The 18,318-nt window shown below is 41.3% G+C and overlaps 1 protein-coding gene across 1 annotated transcript in view; it reads right to left on the bottom strand.

Annotated features, from left to right (window-relative positions):
- The window catches only part of LOC110219169 (solute carrier family 23 member 1-like), a 40,576-nt gene extending 36,263 nt beyond the window's left edge, over positions 1–4,313 (bottom strand). Inside the window, 2 exon segments of the mRNA XM_021002303.1 lie at positions 4,010–4,072; positions 4,182–4,313. Coding sequence (XP_020857962.1) covers positions 4,010–4,012 — 3 coding nt within the window. The 5' untranslated portion in view covers positions 4,013–4,072; positions 4,182–4,313.
- Between the last annotated feature and the right edge of the window lie 14,005 nt (positions 4,314–18,318).

Raw genomic sequence — 18,318 nt, 5'->3', positions numbered from 1 at the left:
GTGTTCTATGTTGTTTGTCCTTCCTAGTTTTAGGTGCCAGTGGTGATCCACACTGGCCCCAGGAGTTGGAGCCATGGCAACCTTGGACCCAGGGTTCCAGGTGGGACACTGCAGCCATCTAACCTGGCCAGGATGACCAGAGAAGCCAGGAGGCCTGGGAATCAAGTCTGGGGTGGGGGGAAAGGGTTTGGACTTGGAAGTGGGACTGTGATCTAAAGGAAGGAACCAAGGTAAGCTGTTTGCATATTTATTTTATACCTTTGAAGTAAATATTTCTTTGTCAAATCTCATTCATTTAGCAGTGGCTAAATGGAACAGGAGTGCAGGGGACCACCCCCCTACAATTGAGGGCACAACATTGGTGGGGGCTGGAGCTGTCTGCAGAAAGCCTAGACACCCCCAATGCCCTGAAGGGTAGCAGAGAACCCTGGAGAGCAGCGAAATGGTAGTATATGCTACTTAAGTACGTAGAGAATACATATAAAGAGAAAACATACAAATAAAGACAGGGCAATTTACAAGGTAGTTTGGGAGGGAAGGCACTAGCATTCATACAAATCAAGAAAGGCTTCCTGCAAAACGTGGTGTTTGAGCAACATCTTATAGGAAGAGAGATTAGGAGAGGTTAGGAGGAAATGCATTCCTGGCACATGAGAGTGTCTAAGGAAAGTCATGGTGGTGGGAGATAGGGTTTAAATGAGAAAACATATGTAAAACTGCTTTGCAAACCTTAAGCCATTAGGCAAATATTAATTAAGAACTGATAATCTGCTTGAAGCCCATCATGTTTCATATAAGAAAAGAGCAGCTGAGGCAAAGTGACATGTCTATGGTCACACAGCTTGTGAGCAGTGAGGTCAAGCCTTGGATTCAGGTTGGCTGACTTCAAGCTCTTTCACTACAGCATCTTGCTTGGTCTCTTCAACAGTGTAAAACATGCAGCCTCAGAAACAGCCAAAAATGCTTTTAAAAATCAATAAAAATGCAGACCTCTTTGGGAGGGTTAATACTTTAAGTCACATAGTGAGATCAAGACCCCATTCAAGATCATGAATGAAGCTACTGTGTACTGATTTCATGACAGAAAGAAGATTTCTGAAAAGTGATAATAAGGAGTGTGGACACTGATAAAAGAACAGTTAAGCTCCTGGAAGAGGTGTGAAGTGGGGGGCAGGGCAGAAGAAACAGGAAGTACCAGCCTAACTGGTCATTCTAATGATCAACTTCGAACTCCACAAAAACATCTACTGGCCATTCTAGCTAGACTGGGCACACAGAGTGGCCACTCTTCACCTCATAGGGATTAGGACATCAGTTTGTACCTCTGATGGGGACCCAATTAGACTTTGAACTTCTTATTGTCAGGAAATATTCCTTATGCTTTTGTTTCTTAGCATGGTACTGAGGCAGTATTCAATAAATACAATATTAGATGGCTTTTTCTATTGTGTTTTAAAACTTAATGAAAAAACAATTTAGAAAAATGATTTCATTGGATGCTCAGAACTCTGTCACTAAACCCATTTTACAGAAGAGAAAACTGAAGCTTAAAGAGGTTATGAGTTGACTATAGTCACATATATAGTAAGTGCCTCTACCTTCCATTATGCCACATGACTTCTCATGACACTTTGTCAATTGATTACAACCTTCCAACATGGTATCCTTGGAGACTCTGTTCTCTCTTCTACAAGAATTTCAGACCCTTGGTCACCTGGCATCACTCTTCCTTCTATTTAGTTACCTAAAGATGTTTTACAGGAAGTGATAGCTGTTGGAAAGCTAAATCTCAGGAAACAACCCCACGGGAAAGACCCAAATCAGAGGCATCAGAAAGAATCAGGGCCTCATATCTTACTTCAAGTATTTCAGAAGAGGTGACCTGCTCTATCTGCCTAGATTTCTTCACATAGGCACATCTATAGAATGTGGTCACAATTTCTTCAAAGACTGTACCCTCTGGTACATTCATGCAACTTGTTTTAAATGTTCTGAGTGCCAGAAAATTTCTGTTGTGAAGAATCTCTGGTCCAATCAACAACTGAGAATAGTAGCACAGTCCTTCAAATTGCTCCAACCTCACTTGAGGAGGAGTCTGAATCAGAGAAAAATAATCAAGACCAAATTCCATGAGGAAATCGGTCTGGATCCTGAAACTGCCCATCCGGGAATTATCTTATCCACAGATATGAAAACAATGAGAGAAAGAAAGTCATGGAAGAAATTGCATTGTACTGTGGAAAGATCTCATCTGTGTGGTCAGAGCTTCATGACTGGAAGACAGTTTTGGGAGGTGCCAGTGGGAAACAGTTCTGCTTGGGATGTTGGTTTTGTAAGAACTCTGTAAATAGAATTAGAGAGATTTCATCTTCTTCTATTGGATACTGGCTTTTGAGTCTGAACAAAATAAGTATATAGTCTATACCATGCCTAGGACCAGAATTCCCTTAAGAGGAAAACTGTACAAAGTATGGATCTTTTTGGATTATGAGGAGGAGACAGAGTGTTTTATGATGTAGAGTCAGTAGATGCCACATCTATACTTATTCACCAGCTCCTTTTTAGAGCCTCTCTGGCCTATATTTTCCATTGGCTTCTACTCCAAGAATGAAAATATTCTGAATATTGACTCCACATCCGATAAGGCTGAAGAAAACTCAAAGCGTGACCATGACCGCGATACTTGCTTGGAAATTTCCTCCAGAGGGCAACCTAGTCCCTGACCCCAATATGTGATTTTTCCCCCCTTGTATTGTGATGTACTTCACTTTGGGAGCAGGGAGAAATTTGTCTTATTTTGTAATATTCAGGCAGTGAACTGCATATCAGGGGGAGGTCAGCATAAGATATACTGATGGTCCACAGATGAGAGACAGTAATAAACTACGTGAGTTTAGAAAATTCAAGAATGAGGAATTTGATTTCCAAAAGACATAGATGGAAAGAACAATGACTCACCAAAGAATCAAAAGTAAATACAACAAAATTATAAAGATCAAGTGAGACTCAAATGAAAAGATATGAGAAGACACCCCTAATCTACAACTTTGTGGCAGTGGGAGGTCCACAGAGGTTACACACTGCATGTGTTTTGGGGCTTTCTCAATCAATCGACCAGTTCTGCTGGGTTTTTTTTTTCCCTCTCTAAAAACCAAACAAACCACTATTTGTTTTATGAGATGGCTCTTAGGGAGAGGTAAAGAGGGGACCATACATGGAATATTATGATCATGTAAGAAACAGAAAATATCAGTAAAAATTATTTTTTTTAAAAAAGAAACAACCAATCCCATGCCTCCCTTTTCATTACTGATCACATCCAGAGAAGTGATTATCTCCTTCTAGCATCAAGTAGCTTCATTCACTCAAAAGCCAGAATTCAGGGGTGGGGAACCTGCAGCCTCGAGGCCATATGTGGCCTTCTAGGTCCTCTGGTGCAGCCTTTTGACTGAGTCCAAGTTTTACAGAACAAAGCCTTTTATTAAGGGGATTTGTTCTGTGAAGTTTAGATTCAGTCAAAGGGCTGCACTTGAGGACCTAGAGGGACACATGTGGTCTTGAGGCCGCAGGTCCCCCACCCCTGCAAGGTAATAGCAATAAGCACAATGAGGAAAACATCAGAAGTCCCTTCCAGGCTCTTTTTCCACTAAACTTATCTGCCACTACTGTCTCTGTCTCTGTCTCTCTGTCTCTCTCTCTCTCTGTCTCTCTCTCTCTGTCTCTCTCTCTCTCTCTCTCTCTCTTTCCCTCCCTCCCTCTTTCTCTCCCCCTCCCTCCCTCCTTCTCTCTCTCTCTCCCTCCCTCCGTCTCTCTCTTCCTCCCTCTGTCTCTGTCTTTCTCTCTCCCTCTCTGTCTCTCTCTCCCTCCCTCTGTCTCTCTGTCTCTGTCTGTCTTTCTCTCTCCCTCTCTGTCTCTCTCTCTCCCTCTCCCCCCCTTTCTCCCTTCCTCCCTCCCCCCGCCTTTAGCTTTCCTTGGCCCTTAAGACCCACTTCACAAGTAACTAACTCACCATTGTGTTGGGATTCTCACGATAGTGGACAGCACAGTGGCCCAGGGTCTTCTTCCCAGCTCCCTTTTAAAAAAAAGTGGAAATAGGAAATGGAGAAAAATGAACTTGCTTAGGGAGAAAGAGAAAGAAACAATCCAATCCCAGAAAGTCTGAATCAGTGTTGTTTACAGACCAGGGGAGGGGGATACTCCTTCTAGAGCCTAAGTAAGCTCAAAGGGATTCCACTCCGGAGAGATGGGAGAGGGTCACTGAGCTGGGTAAGTAGAAAAGGAACCTCTCCAAGCTTTGGCTGCTCTCCACGAAAACTCACCCCGGGTTAACCTAGTTCCCTCTCAGCCTTCGTCTCCCCAGCCCCCGCACCACAGACTATGAGGGGTGGAGTATTTACGGGAAGGGTGTGGCCTTATGGACTTTGCTAGAGCCAGGGACCTGGGGTGGGTAGCAGGGAGCTCTGTACTGAGCACTGCATATTAGTAGCTTCTCTACCAGGTTGTTTTGTTTTGTTTCAATTTAAGTGATGCTGGTAGCCTCAGTACAAACTATTGCAATACCGTATAGTCGGAGCCAGCAGTCAGGAAATACATGCCCTGAGTACTTGTGGTTTAAATGGGATTGTATTCACTGAAGCCAGCTAATGATGCTAAAATGGTAAGGGAACCCTAGGACTGAAAATTCATTGTTGAAATTAGATGTGATAGTAGAGGAAATGTGACACTGAGGAGAATACTGGAGTACTTTGACCTGCAAGGTGCTTTTCCCTCTAAGACGTCTCCATATTTATTAAGTCACTTCTATCCTCCTGGAGAGAAGAGTCCAAGCAATAATTGACTAGAAGGAGCCCCTGTCTACTCTCCCCTCTCCCCTCTCCCCTCTCCCTTCTCTCTCTCTCTTTCTATTTTTCTCCTGACCCCAAAAAGCTCAGCCCTCAGTTAAGTGGTAAAATGTCATTTCACACTGGGGTAAATAAATGAAAATCCACATTCTACCTAAGCTTGTTTACTGAAGTTTGTAGTAAAATCTAGGATTCTTAAATTCTCTTTAAAATTTTTTTATTATAAACTTAACAAAAATAAACATTTTAATATACAAAGAACAGAAAAGAGGATTATATTGGAAGGAAGAAAACTATGAGCTGTTAGTTTGGGTTTTTTAAAGGGCATATCAAATTTAACACAAAATTGCTCTATTTGTCTATATGTCTCCTTCCTCCTGCTTCTTTTGTGTATTTCCTTTCTTCCTTCCTTCCTTCCTTCCTTCCTTCCTTCCTTCCTTTCTTCCTTCCTTCCTTTCTCTCTCTCTCTCTCTCTCTCTCTCTCTCTCTCTCTCTCTCTCTCTCTCTCTCTTTCTTTCTTTCTTTCTTTCTTTCTTGGCTAGGAAATGGGGTTAAGTGACTTGCCCAAGGCCACACAGCTAGTTCTTTTGTGTATTTTCAAGTGTTTTATTGATACTTTTTCTTCTTCTTTTGGGCATTGCTATTGTTATCCACCATCAATCTCCTCCACCATAGATTACTTCCCTCAAATATTTGCAACAAATAAACATAGCCAAGCAAAGAAACTGAAACATTGGCTATGCGGGATTCGGGGATTCGTCATTTCCACCAGACTCCTCTCAAGCATTATTTCCTAACACGGTGTATGTGAGTCATATTGGTGAAGGATGGGTAGGCAAAGGGTGAAGCTTTTTGGTCCTGGTCCCAGTGCAATGGAAGGATGGGAGCACACTATAGGGCTTTTCAGGGGAGGGCTTATGGACTGTGATCATCAGAGAAAAAGAGGAGAAAAGGAACTTGGAGTGGGAAAGAACTTCATAGATCATTTTCTCCAACTTACAGACGAGGAAACTGAGATCTAGAGAAGCGACTTACTGAAATTCAAACAAGTAAATGACTAAACCTGCCTCCTACTCCAGTCTACAGATATGGGAGACACTATGAATCAAAAACCAATAACTGGATTTGGCAGATGGCACAGTGGATGGAGTGCCTGGCCTGAAGTCAGGAAGACTCATGTTCCTGAGTTTAAATCTGGCCTCAGACACTTACTAGCTGGGTGACCCTGGGCAAGTCACTCAACCTTGTTTGCTTCAGTTTCCTCATCTGTAAAATGAGCTGGAGAAGGAAATGACAAACTACTCCAGTTTCTCTGCCAAGAAAACCCAAAATGGGGTCATGAAGAGTCAGAAATGACTGAAACAAATTAGAACCACCCATTCTGTAGGAACAAGAGAAGCAACAGGTTGAATATTCCATGAGGCTTCTTGTTTGAAAGGCCAGGGATAGAGGGTGACATTGTCTAATATCTTGGGGAGGTCAACCAAGGAGAGAGTATGGAGGAAAGATGAACCCAATTCTGATAAATTTGGATGGCAGTAGGATATCCACGTCGAATGCACTGTAGAACTAAGTTGAGGGGTGATAAGTAGACTTCAAAGTCATCTGCATATAGTAGCTAAATCCATTGCCCTGGATGATGTTGTCCAAGAGCCCAGAGTAACAAGAAGTAAGTTGAAGCCCTACTTGACCCTATAAGTTGGAGGTGATAGTTGGAAGTAGAGGCTGAGGAAGATGCTGGTAGAGGAAATAACCACAAGGATAGGCAGCAAAAACTGATATGGATGATAATGTAGATCCCATTATCACAAAGGAGATCTGAAAGTAAAAAAGAAGTCAAGGAAGAGAGAAGTGGAGACATTTCTGCATTTAACAGGGAAGGTCTCCATGATTCTGATAAATACAGCCTCTGTGGAGTGTGGGTTGTAAAGAATGGACTCCAGAAGAGCCAAGACAGCATCCCCTGTCAAAGAAACTATCTACTTGGAATTTGAAGAGACTTGGGTTCAAATCACAGCTGCAACATTTATTAGCATTTTGAGGAAACAGACTAATATTTTTTTTTGTACACTTGGATTACAGGCCTGATAAATAACTCTGTATTAAATTAACTACATGATGTTGGGCAGGGCTCTTTACTTATCTCATATCACTTTCCCCACTAAAGTAGGGATTATAATTTTGCATTACGTATCTCACAGGGTTGTTGAGGAAAGTCTTTTGTAAAACCATAAGCACTATTAGGATGAGTTGTTATTATTCAAAAAGGAAGACAACTGAAATGAATTTCCCCACAGTATCCCAAGCAGGAGGAAATAAGCCCTCTAACCCAGGAGGCCTGAGTTATTTGAGCTGTAACATAAATTTCACAAATCATAAACCCAGGCCTCAAACTAGTATTAGGCAACATGCTTACCTATTCAGATATGGATTACGTTGCACGGTGGGGTTCTGTGAGTCATTAGGATGGGTTGGGAAAGAACAGGGGGAATAGAGGGCCTGCTTTTACAGCCTCCAAGGAAAGGGGCACAATAAGTATTTTCAGGGTCTAGGTGGGAGTGGGGAAGGTATATGTGCCAAATACATCTGTCAAGTATTTTCAGAGTTTATAAAATCATAGATTTAGAGCCAGAAGAGACCTTCAAGAACATCTATGTCAGCCCCCTCTTTTACAGATAAGGAAGCTGAGACCCAGTGAAGTTAAATGATTTTTTCTAGAGTCATACACATTGTAAGTAGTGGAAATGGGTTCTTTAACCAAAGCCCTCTGGCACCAAATTCCTCTGTATCACACTGAATTGAGAGTCTCCTCTAGCTTCCCAAATTTTCATATCCTCCTGCTTCTGGGGTCTGTTACTAGAGAGGAGTACTAGTGTTTGTGGACACAGGAGAGCAGGAGACCTAGTCACAGGTCCAGAGCCAAGAAGAGTGCTAATCCTTGTGGCTGCAAGAGATCAACCATGGCAAGTACAGGAAATGCTTGTCTCAACTCATCAACGGTAACCACATTCTGGAAACCCAAGTTTCCAGGCATGGTCCTGAAGTACAGTCAGTACTGAATAAGGAACTCAAGAATTCCCAAACTTCTAACAGAGTCACTTCCAAAAAGTCCATCACTCAGGATTGCTATTTGTGCACTGATGCTTAGGGAAAGAAACATGAAGCAGAAGAGGCAGCCAGAGGCCTGAGACCCCCACTCAAGTCCACCTACACAGCACCTGTGTTTGAAAATTCCTGAAATTACCTCCTTCACCCTTCAGTGCTGTTGTTCAGTCATGTCTGACTTTTCATGACCGCATGAAATACTGAAGTGGTTTGCCATTCCCTTCTCTAGTTCATTTTACAGATGAGGAAACTAAGGCAAACAGAGTTAAGTGTCTTGTCCAGGGTCACACAGCTACTAAGTGCCTGAGGCCACCTTTGAACTCAAGAAGAGGAGTCTTCCTGACTCCAGGACTGGTGCTCTATGCACTATGGCGCCACCTAGCTGCCTCCCTTAATTCTTCATAGGATGCCTCAAAAAGAGAGAGTGAGTGATGTGTCACAATTTCCAAAGAAAGAGAGAAGAAAAGAGTTACTTCTTTTAAAAATCTCCTTAGTATGTGATTCTTCCTGGTTCAGTGACCAATCTTCTCTGAGGCAGCCTCACACAGTAGCCCATCTAACCCCCATTCACAGCTCAGGTACCCAACAGAGTGAGGGCCTGGGAAATGCTGCATCATCCCAAACACCAAGTCTTCTAGCACGGAGTCAGAATATGTAGTTTACTGGAACAGGCAGGAGTGGATGTGTCTTTGGAAGGGATTCAGCTCCAAGGCCAGGACATGAGGCACTGGAAGGGGCCCAGCTCTGGACAGGCTCCTTGGATGTCTATTCTAGCCAGAGACACTGGTGAGATATTTCCTCTGAATATACTCATTCCACAAACATCATACCCATTACTTGGACCAGGAGTCAGGAAGACCTGAGTTCAAACCCAGCTTCAGATACTTACTATGTGACCTTGGGCAAGTCACTTAACCTCTGATAACCTCAGTTTCTTCCACTGTAAAATGGGGATAAAAATAGCACCTACTTCACAGAGGATCAAATTGGATATTTGTAAAGTGCTTAGCACAGTTCCCGGCACATAGTAAGCACTACAGAAATGCTAGCTATTATTATTATTTTGTCAATCAAAAGAGCAGGTGGTCAGTGATGCTACCAGTCAGTTGTTGCTGAAATGAGAGTCAAAGAAGACCCTAGCCAGTAGTCAGGGAATGTCAGCAGTTAGGACCAGTTGTAATTTTTCCAGAAGCTTTGTTATTTCCAATTACAAGTTTCAGGTTCCAGTTCATTATTTCCATTTCCCTCTTCATTTTTTCCCACATACAACTGGTTGACAAGTCTTGTTGATTCTGCCTCCACAGTCTCTCTCATACATTTGTTTCCTTATTTCTACTCAAATAGGCACCATCCTAATTCAGATTCTGTTCACCTCTGGTTTAAACTACCAGACTAGCTTCCTAACAGGTCTCTCAGTCCTCAGCCCTTCCCTTCTCCACTCTATGCTCTGCAAAGATAACAAACTAATATTCCAACAGCACAGGGCTGAACATACCATTTTCCTGCATGAGAAACTTCACTGGCTCCCTATTGCCTCTAAGATAAAACACAAAGTCTTCTGTTTGTCATTTAAGGCTTTTAACAAACAGAATCCAACCTATTTTCTAGACCACAGATGTCAAACACACTCCGCTGGCCCCCTCCCCCTCCACATACACACTCTGAGTGCAACTAAACCAGATTCAATGTAATTGGGAAATATTTAATAAAATGAATAAAAATACAACAAAATATGTGGTTTTCTAAGTCATAATGTTGCCTACAGGAATCCTCATGCACAGTTTAGTGCCCCTTTCTTCTGTTGACATCACTGCTGTAGATTAGTTTCACAGCACTTCCCTTTACAAACTCCATGTTTCAGCCAAATCGGCTTATCTTCGTGATTCTCGGTTCACCACATCCCCAGCTCCCACCTGAGTGCTTTTGAAAAGGCTTCTTGAACTGCTTCACCTCCTCATCTCTCCCTCTTGAAACTCTGACTTTCATTTAAGGCTCCATGTTGCTTTTTAGGGGGTAACTTTTCTTCATTTCTCCTCACCAATTGCTAAAGAGGATTCCCATGCCCCTCCCCAACGTTTTGTACGTATTTTGTATTTATCTGCCCATGCTGTTCTTCCCTCACTCAATAGAACGTAAGCTCCTTACTGTTTTCACTTTTCTCACTGCATCCCCTGAGACTAAGTCAGTGTCTGGCATAGTGATGCTTAACAAATGTTTGTTCAATTCAGTTGAACTTAAGGTGCTATATAAATGTCAGCTCATCATTATTATTACCACTCCTCCCATATAATCGTGGTGTTTCTTAGGCATGGTTGTCTACATTTGGGCAGCTTCTACCAGGTAAATATTGGTGGCTTGGGATATGACTGCATGGACCAATTGAAAAACAAAAATTTATCTAGAAGTGCTGAAGGGGTGGAGAGTGGAAAAAGTTTAAGAAGCCCAGATCTAGATGTGGCTAAGAAATGGCTTTCAGGCACCCATGCCTAGGGAGATCCTAGCTGGTTGGCCCACACAATCATATCCCAAAGCACTTCCCCTAGCAGAACGGGCAGATGAGAACAATTTGTTCCCATGGCCATGAAGGCAGCTGAAGCAGGCACTGTGCAGCCCTTAGAGGTTGGTTAGATATTGACGATGCCACTGAATCCTGGGCTATCACCAGTTATCTTGACTTTTGTCCTGCCACTGGACTTCAATGACTCTGGAAGAAAGTGAAGCTGATGACTTTGCCCAACTCTGCCTCTCAGTAGTCCAACTTAAATCCAACTCATGAGCAAGTCAAGACATCACCTATGATGTCATTGGTCCTCTTCGAAAATGAAGAACAAACAACAATTCCAAAACACTGACTTTTATATTTTACTTTGTGCCCTGAGATCCTCTTGCACTTTGGTAAAGTAGCATGTGGGTGCTTTAAACAGCTATTTAAACAGTGTTGTGTTGAGAAGGGGATATCACAGACGTACAAGAGGAGGGCTATGATTTCAAGAGGGCACAGATTCAAGCACTTTGGGGCTGTTGGGAAGTTATCTGAAAGGAATGGCAGAAGAATAAGGCAGTTTTCTGCTGGGTAATTTAGGGGCGGGCACATTTCATCACTCAGCCCATGTGGTATGGAAAGACAATGGTGGTATAATAAGTTCTACAAGTTTATTCTCCAGCATACAAGGTTACTTATTATTTATCCTAAACTTAACTCTTCTCAGCTCCAGAATTCCAGTTGGTGTCCATGATCAGGTAAATAGGAAGGCAGTGTTGTTGTTCAGACATTTTAGTCACACCCCAACTCTTTGTGACCCCATTTGGGGTTTTCTTGGCAAAGATACTGGAGAGGTTTGCCATTTCCTTTGCCAGATCATTTTATAGATAATGAAACTGAGGCCAACAGGGTTAAGTGACTTGCCCAGGGTCACATAGCTAGTAAGTGTCTGAGGCCAGATGTGAACTTAGGAAGATGAATCTTCCTGACTCCAGGACTAATGCTCTATCAACTGCATCACCTAGCTGCCCTTAAGGGGGCAGTATGGTACATATAGCAAAAAATAACATTGACGCTAGAGTAAAAGGACCCAGTTTTAAATTCCATCTCTACCTGTGTTATGGGCAGCTAGGTGATATAGTGGATAGAGTCACTTAACCCTGTTTGCTTCAGCTTCTCATTCATAAAATGAGCTGAAGAAGGAAATGGCAAACCACTCCAGTATCTTTGCCAAGAAAATCTCAAATGGGGTCAAGAAGAATCAGACAAGACTGAAATGATTGAACAATAATACCACTTGTGTTAATCCTGGATAAACTTCAATTTCCTCATCTGTAAAAATGAGGTTGGACTAGATGTCCTCTGAGGTCTCATTCAAAGCTACATCGATGATTTTGTGATTTTCTCCTCCAAGACAACGGGAGGAGACAGGGAAGGAACAGTCAAATGAGATTACTTACAACCAACCCATGACCATCAGCTGAGTGTCAATTTCAATACCTGTAAAAGAAAGAAGTTGATCCCTCAGGTACCTTCCAGATTCAAATCCTATAACCCTGTTATGAAATTAGGTGCCACACAAATGTTTTACATCTGGAACTAGCTAGCAAAGGGCTTGATTGACAGATTGTTACAGAAGCAAAGGCAACCATTTGTCTTTTCTAGAAGTTCACATCTACCTTTACAAAGACCAAAGACCTCAAACAATATTACCATGCATATTTCATGGTCTACCATCTTAATTTTAAATACACTCTACTGCCCCTCTTCCTAATTTCCCATCTCAAGATGCGAGGGTCTTCTTCATGGCCAGCCAAGTCTTACCAAGAAACGTCCTAGAATTGCACATAAGCCAAGGTTAGCCAGGGCTTCTATGGATTGAATAAGAGGTGAGTTCCAGACTTCCCAGAAAGATTGGCATGAGGGTTGTGGGTAGGGGGAAGAAGGGATAGAGTTCTTCTGAAAACTTTGTGATATACTTCTATGATATACTCCTACCTTTCCCTAAAGCAACTTCTTGAATTCTCTCAGAAGACAAAGGTAGCCATATATAAACCCCTCCCACTTTCATAATTAGAAAAGGGTTCATATTTTTTAAAGGGGGAGGGGTTAATGTAGGAAAAGTATACAAAAGCAGTGTTATATTTCTTGGTCTGTTGTGGCAGGAGGGAAGACCCAATTCAACTGACCAAACATTTATTAAGTTCTGAATCACAGCAAGGCACAATGCTGGGAATCAGAGCCATAACTAGGATTCAACAATAAGGCTTTGACCTACCAACACCAACATTTAGAGGGTGAAAAAACTAGGCATGCATATGACTTCAGCAAGTACAAAGGTCCCTTCTCTTCCCGCCTAACCCTCTTCCCCATTTGACTACACTCAGTTTTGCTAGGTAAGCAGACAGAAACAACTAGTTAGCAAGAGAAATTGGTTAAAAGAGGAAGCTAACAACCCAAACCCTGGACGTTGTTATGAGCTATTCCCCCTTTAGTTCAACTGAATTTCTTTTCATTATGTCTTTTAATAAATGAAGTTAAAGATTCTGACAGACAGAGATGAAGAGATAGTGCACTTCAGGCATGGAAAATCGCCTGAGCAAATACAAAGAAGTGGGAGGTGGCATACTGAGTTCAGAAAACAACAATCTAGTTTGACTGGAATTTGTTAGTTTGGAGTAATGTGAAATAAGGCTAGAAAGGGAGAAATGGATGAGATTATAGAGAGCCTTGAAGTCCAGGCTCAGTGGTTTGTGCTTTTTCCTATGGCCAGTTGACAGCCACTGAAGGCTTTAAAGTGCTGAGTGACATGGTTATCCTTGTGACTTAGGATGACAAGGGCAGACATTGGAGACTAATTGGGAAACTAATTAGCAAGCAATTATTATGTAACCCATGAGGCAAAACCAAAGCTATAGGTTTACATATACCATGTTCAACATTGGGAGGGTTCTCTCTAGTCAAACTCTGTTAGCTAATGTTTCTCCATATGCAAGGTTTCTCCTGGGAACATCAGGTTTTGCTTCATGTGTAGTTCTCAAGAAATAGGATCCTCAGGGCAGCTAGGTGGCACAGTGGACAGAGCACTGGCCCTGGAGTCAAATATGGCCTCAGACACTTACTAGCTGTGTGACCCTGGGAAAGTCATTTATCCCTGATTGCCTCCAAAAGAAACAAACAAAAAAGGATCAAGAAACAAAAAGGAAAAGGGAGAAAAGAAAAAGGATCCTCAACTCCAATGTAAGCACTCAGCTCAAATCCCACTTTCTTCAAGTGGCCTTCCCCAGTACCCTCCCCCATCCACTCACTAGTGCCTTCTCTCTGAGATTATCTTGCATTTATCCTGTAAATCTTGTATGTACCCTGCATCTTGTAAGTATGTCATTGTTTGCATGGTGTTTCCTTCATTTGAATATGAGTTTCCTGTATTTTGCAAGTGCTTGGCACAGTGCCCAGTATAGAGTAAGTGCTTAATAAATAATTGTGTTTTTCAATTAATTTTTTTAATCAGCAAAAGTCTACCTTCTCTCACTTCCCCATAATTGATAATGAAAGAAGGAAAAAATTCGGCTACAAACATATATAATCAAACAAAACAAATTTCTGCATTGTCCATGTCTTAAAGGACATACATACATGTACATAGATACATGTCTAATATACATGTTTTACGTATATGCATATGTATATGTAAATCATAGTTCTCATTCTGAACTCTGAATCTTCCACCTATCAGGGGATGAGTAGCATGTTTCATCATCACTCTTCTGAAATGATAGCCAGTCATCACGTTGATCAGAGTTCCCAAGTCTTTCAAAGTTGTTCTTCACAATATTGTTGTCATATAAGTTGTCCCCCTGGTTCTGTTTGTTCACTCTGCATCAGTTCATACAGGTCTCCCCAGATTTCTGTGAAAGCAACCCTTTCATCATTTCTCATAACACAATAATATTTAATCACATTTATATACCATAACATACATACTATAATTTATATACCCCAATAGATGGGCATCCCTTCAGATTCTCATTCTTTGCCACCTCAAAAAGAGCTATAAATATTTTTGTACATCCTTAGCTGATTTTGTTTTACATAGGACTATTCCCTCCCTTCATGTACCCTCCTTCCAATTCTTCCTCATTCTCCCCTTTCCCTTCTATTTCTCTGGTGAGTGAAATGTATTTCTGCACCCACCCGTGTGTATGTGTGCATTCTTTCCTCCTTTGACTAGTTCAGATGAGAGTAAGCCAGGGTCAGCTAGTCCCTCACTCTTTGTATAGACTTCTGCTTGTGTACCCCAACTACGTGAGATCATTTACCCTAACCTTCCTTTTCCTTCCTCTTCCATATTACTCTTCCCTTCTCTTTACATTCTTCTTTTAGGATCTCCAAGATATAACAGAACCACTTCCAGGACTTCTATCTAATTAGAGTTCTTCTGTGACCCCTTGTGATGATAGGGTTCAGAAGAGACATATGTGTTATCTCCCCATATTAGAATGTAAACAGTTTATCCTTTAGTCTTTTAGTCACGTGTACTTTTTTATGTTTCTCTTAATTTCTGTATTTGAACTTCAAACTGTATTTGAACTATGCAGTGCTGGTCTTTTCATTAGGAATACCTGGGAGTCCTCTATTTCATTAAAGGTAAATTTTTCCTTCTGCATAATTATCCTCAGTTTTGCTGGGTAAGTTCTTCTTAGCTATAAGCCTATGTCCTTTGCCTTTTGGAATATCATATTCCAAGCTCTCCATTTCTTTATAGTGGTGGCTACTAAAACATATGTGATCCTAACTGTGGCTCCTTGGTACTTAACATCTTTATTTTTGATTGCTTGCAGTATTTTTAATTTGGAAGCTATGGGTTTTAACTGTAATATTCTTCAGAATTTTCATTTTGAATTTTTTAAAGTGGTGATTGGTCATCTTTTTCTATTTGTACTTCACCCTTTGGTTCTAAAAGATCTAAGCAGTTTTCTTTTAAGATTTCTTGAAATGTAACGTAATTTTTTTCCCTACTCCATTTATTTTTCAGGGCAGTTGTTTTTGCTATATGATACCATATTCATATTATGTTTTTTCAATCTTTGATTTTTAAAAATATTTCTTATTGTCTCACTGAGTCATTTTCATTTGCAGAATTCATTCTCATTTATAGGAATTTGTTGCTTGGGTGAGGTTTTGTATCTCTTGTACCATGCTATTCATCCCTCCCCAATTCTTTCTTCCACCACATTCACTTCTCTTCTAATTTTTTTCTTCTTGCATTCTTATTTCATCGATACAAACACTTTAAATTCTTTTTGAAAAGAATTCTTGCCGCATCTCTTTCAGGAGTTGCGGTTGAGTTTATGCCCAAGTTTTGTTTCTCGTTGAGTATTTGTTTATTGATGTTTCAGAGTCCTCCTCTTTTTCTGGTTTGTGTCTTCTTTGTCTCTGTTACCATAACAGTTTTTTCATGGTGGGATTCCTTTTGGTCTGCCCATTCTTTCAGCCAACTTGAGACTTTATATTAGGTCCAGGCCCTAAGCCCTTCGGGAGGAAAAATCTGAGTGGGTACTTTTTTGTTGCTATTCCAGTCTCTCAAGGACACCTGAAGCTGTGCACCTGAAAGCTTTCTCTGCTACTACACATCTGATTTAGGGCAAAGTCTGCTCGCTGCCCCTCTGGTCTGAGCTCTGCAAATTCCTGACCTAGATTTGGGTACAAGTAGCAGTAGAATGCTACTGGATTCGGCACTTATTAGCCATCTGTGGGTTCAGAGTAACAGAACTGTCGGTTTTCCTTTGATCTGAAATATCTGCCCTGTTTATTCCTCTGCAAGCTTCAGATGGGCCAAGAAGCTGGAAATGAAACCCTCCTTCACTCCTGGGATCCAAGCCATATATCTACTGCTTGCTTCTGAATGTACTCCTTGCTTGGTACATAGGTGAATGATCACAATCACTCCTCATCCCAGAATGCTATTCCTGGACATAGGGCCCTTCCTTGGTCTTCTTAGAACAGACTAGTTAGCAACAAAGCTGGCAATTAGCATCTGTTCCTGAACCTCATACCAGGTCTTTGTGTCTCATATGGCTTTGGGTCTTCATCCTTTCCTTGGGAACAGTCTCTAAGCACTGGAGTATTCTCTGTGGCCAGCTGGACTCCACCTCCAGTATCCATGGACCTGTCTGTCTCTCCTTACTAACCTGGACTGGTCAAATAGTTTGCTGTGATCTTCTTTTAGATTTTATGATCAGGAGTTGGTCTAATACATTTTCTAGATCTGCTTAGAGGAAGCTTGCTATACTTCTTCCTGCTATTCCACCATCTTGGCTCCTTAAAAAATTCTCAAAGGGTGGAGCTAGGTGGCACAGTAAATAGAACACCAGTCCTGGAGTTAGGGGGACCTGATTTCAAATCCAGCCTCAGACACTTACTTAGCTCTGTGACCCTGGGCAAGTCACTTCACCACAATTGCCTCTAAAAAAAAATTAAATTAAATAAATAAGTAAATATTTAATAAATGCTTATTGACTTGACCAGACTTGACTCAAACTAACCACACATCATATACAGGTCAAACTTTAATTAATCTTGCAAAAAAGGGGGGGGGAAATAAAGGACTTTCATTCAAGCATTTCAACAGACAAGCAACTTATCTTTATGGTGAGTCTCTAGGTCTCAAGAACCTATATAGTCTCCTCCAAATATGTCATATCACCCTAAAGTTGAGCCTCCTCTTCCTAAGTAGTGAAAAAAGAATGGTTAAAGAGTTCAGCAATTTGCCCTTCCTATTATGTCTCTTTTTCCTTTTGGGTCACAGAGCTAGTAAGTGTCTGAGGCTGGATTTGAACTCTTTTTTTTTTTGTGAGGCAGTTGGGGTTAAGGGACTTGCCCAGAGTCACACAGCTAATAGATGTTATGTGTCTGAGGCCGGATTTGAACTCCGGTCCTCCTGACTCCAGTGGATTTGAATTCTTAAATAGTCCATAAAACTCATAATATTAATGAAGCACAAGATCCAGGTTTATTCTTCCACCTTGCAATTCTCACTCTTGTTCATTGGTTCCAGCTTCATCATCCAGGAACTACTCTAATGGGCCCAGGAAGCTTAATCAAGAAAGTTCTCGATTGTTTTTCCACTGCCTTTCCACTGCTCCTAGATAAAGTTTCAGTTGTTCTTGACTTGGCTCAGGGATACCATCCCTGGATTCCATCTTTGGAGCTATATGGTTACCTATAGGAACTTCAAAAGTGCACAAATTTCCCTTCCATGAAACCAACCAAGTCCCAGTCCCTATTTGTAGCCCTTCTCCTTTCTGAACAATATACTTTCCTCTGTGTATCGACTCTCCCTTCAAAAGGCCAAGTCCAATGGCATAGTCTAGGTATATGAATCAATAAATTATCCCCTATGCTGCCTTAATGGGGATTGGTGAGTGCCCAGAGCCAGGCAAAATGGCCAGGCAAATTCATCCTTTATCAAAGAGCAAATCTTGTGAAGGGAACTTAGCATGGATATCTGTAGGTAGCAGAGGGATTCAGAAAGGCCTTCAGGGCCCTCCTTGGATATGGTGTCTACAATAATAATCCAGATGTGAGGAGGGCCAAACACAACTGTTTAACTAAGTTGGTTTTGCCCTCTGAACAGATGATTTTCAGAAGGGTGTTGACTCCTCTCTACTTTTGGTTGATTTAACCTAGAAACTGCTACTTAGTAGAAGGAAAGGAAAGAAAGGATGAAGGATCATGGAATCATACCATATGGGAGCTGGTAGGAATCTTAGAGGAATAAAAACAGTAATACTTGTAATAGTTATAGTAGTAATTATAGTACTAATGATAATATAAATGAATTGGAGAATTTAAGTAGAAATTATACGTAATACATTTATTTGTTTGTTT

Source organism: Phascolarctos cinereus, unplaced genomic scaffold (assembly GCF_003287225.1).
Source record: "Phascolarctos cinereus isolate Bilbo 61053 unplaced genomic scaffold, phaCin_HiC Scaffold_1;HRSCAF=81, whole genome shotgun sequence".
NCBI classification, from domain to species: domain Eukaryota; kingdom Metazoa; phylum Chordata; class Mammalia; order Diprotodontia; family Phascolarctidae; genus Phascolarctos; species Phascolarctos cinereus.
Note: the sequence above shows the minus strand (reverse complement) of the source record. Positions and strands in the feature narration are given on the sequence as shown.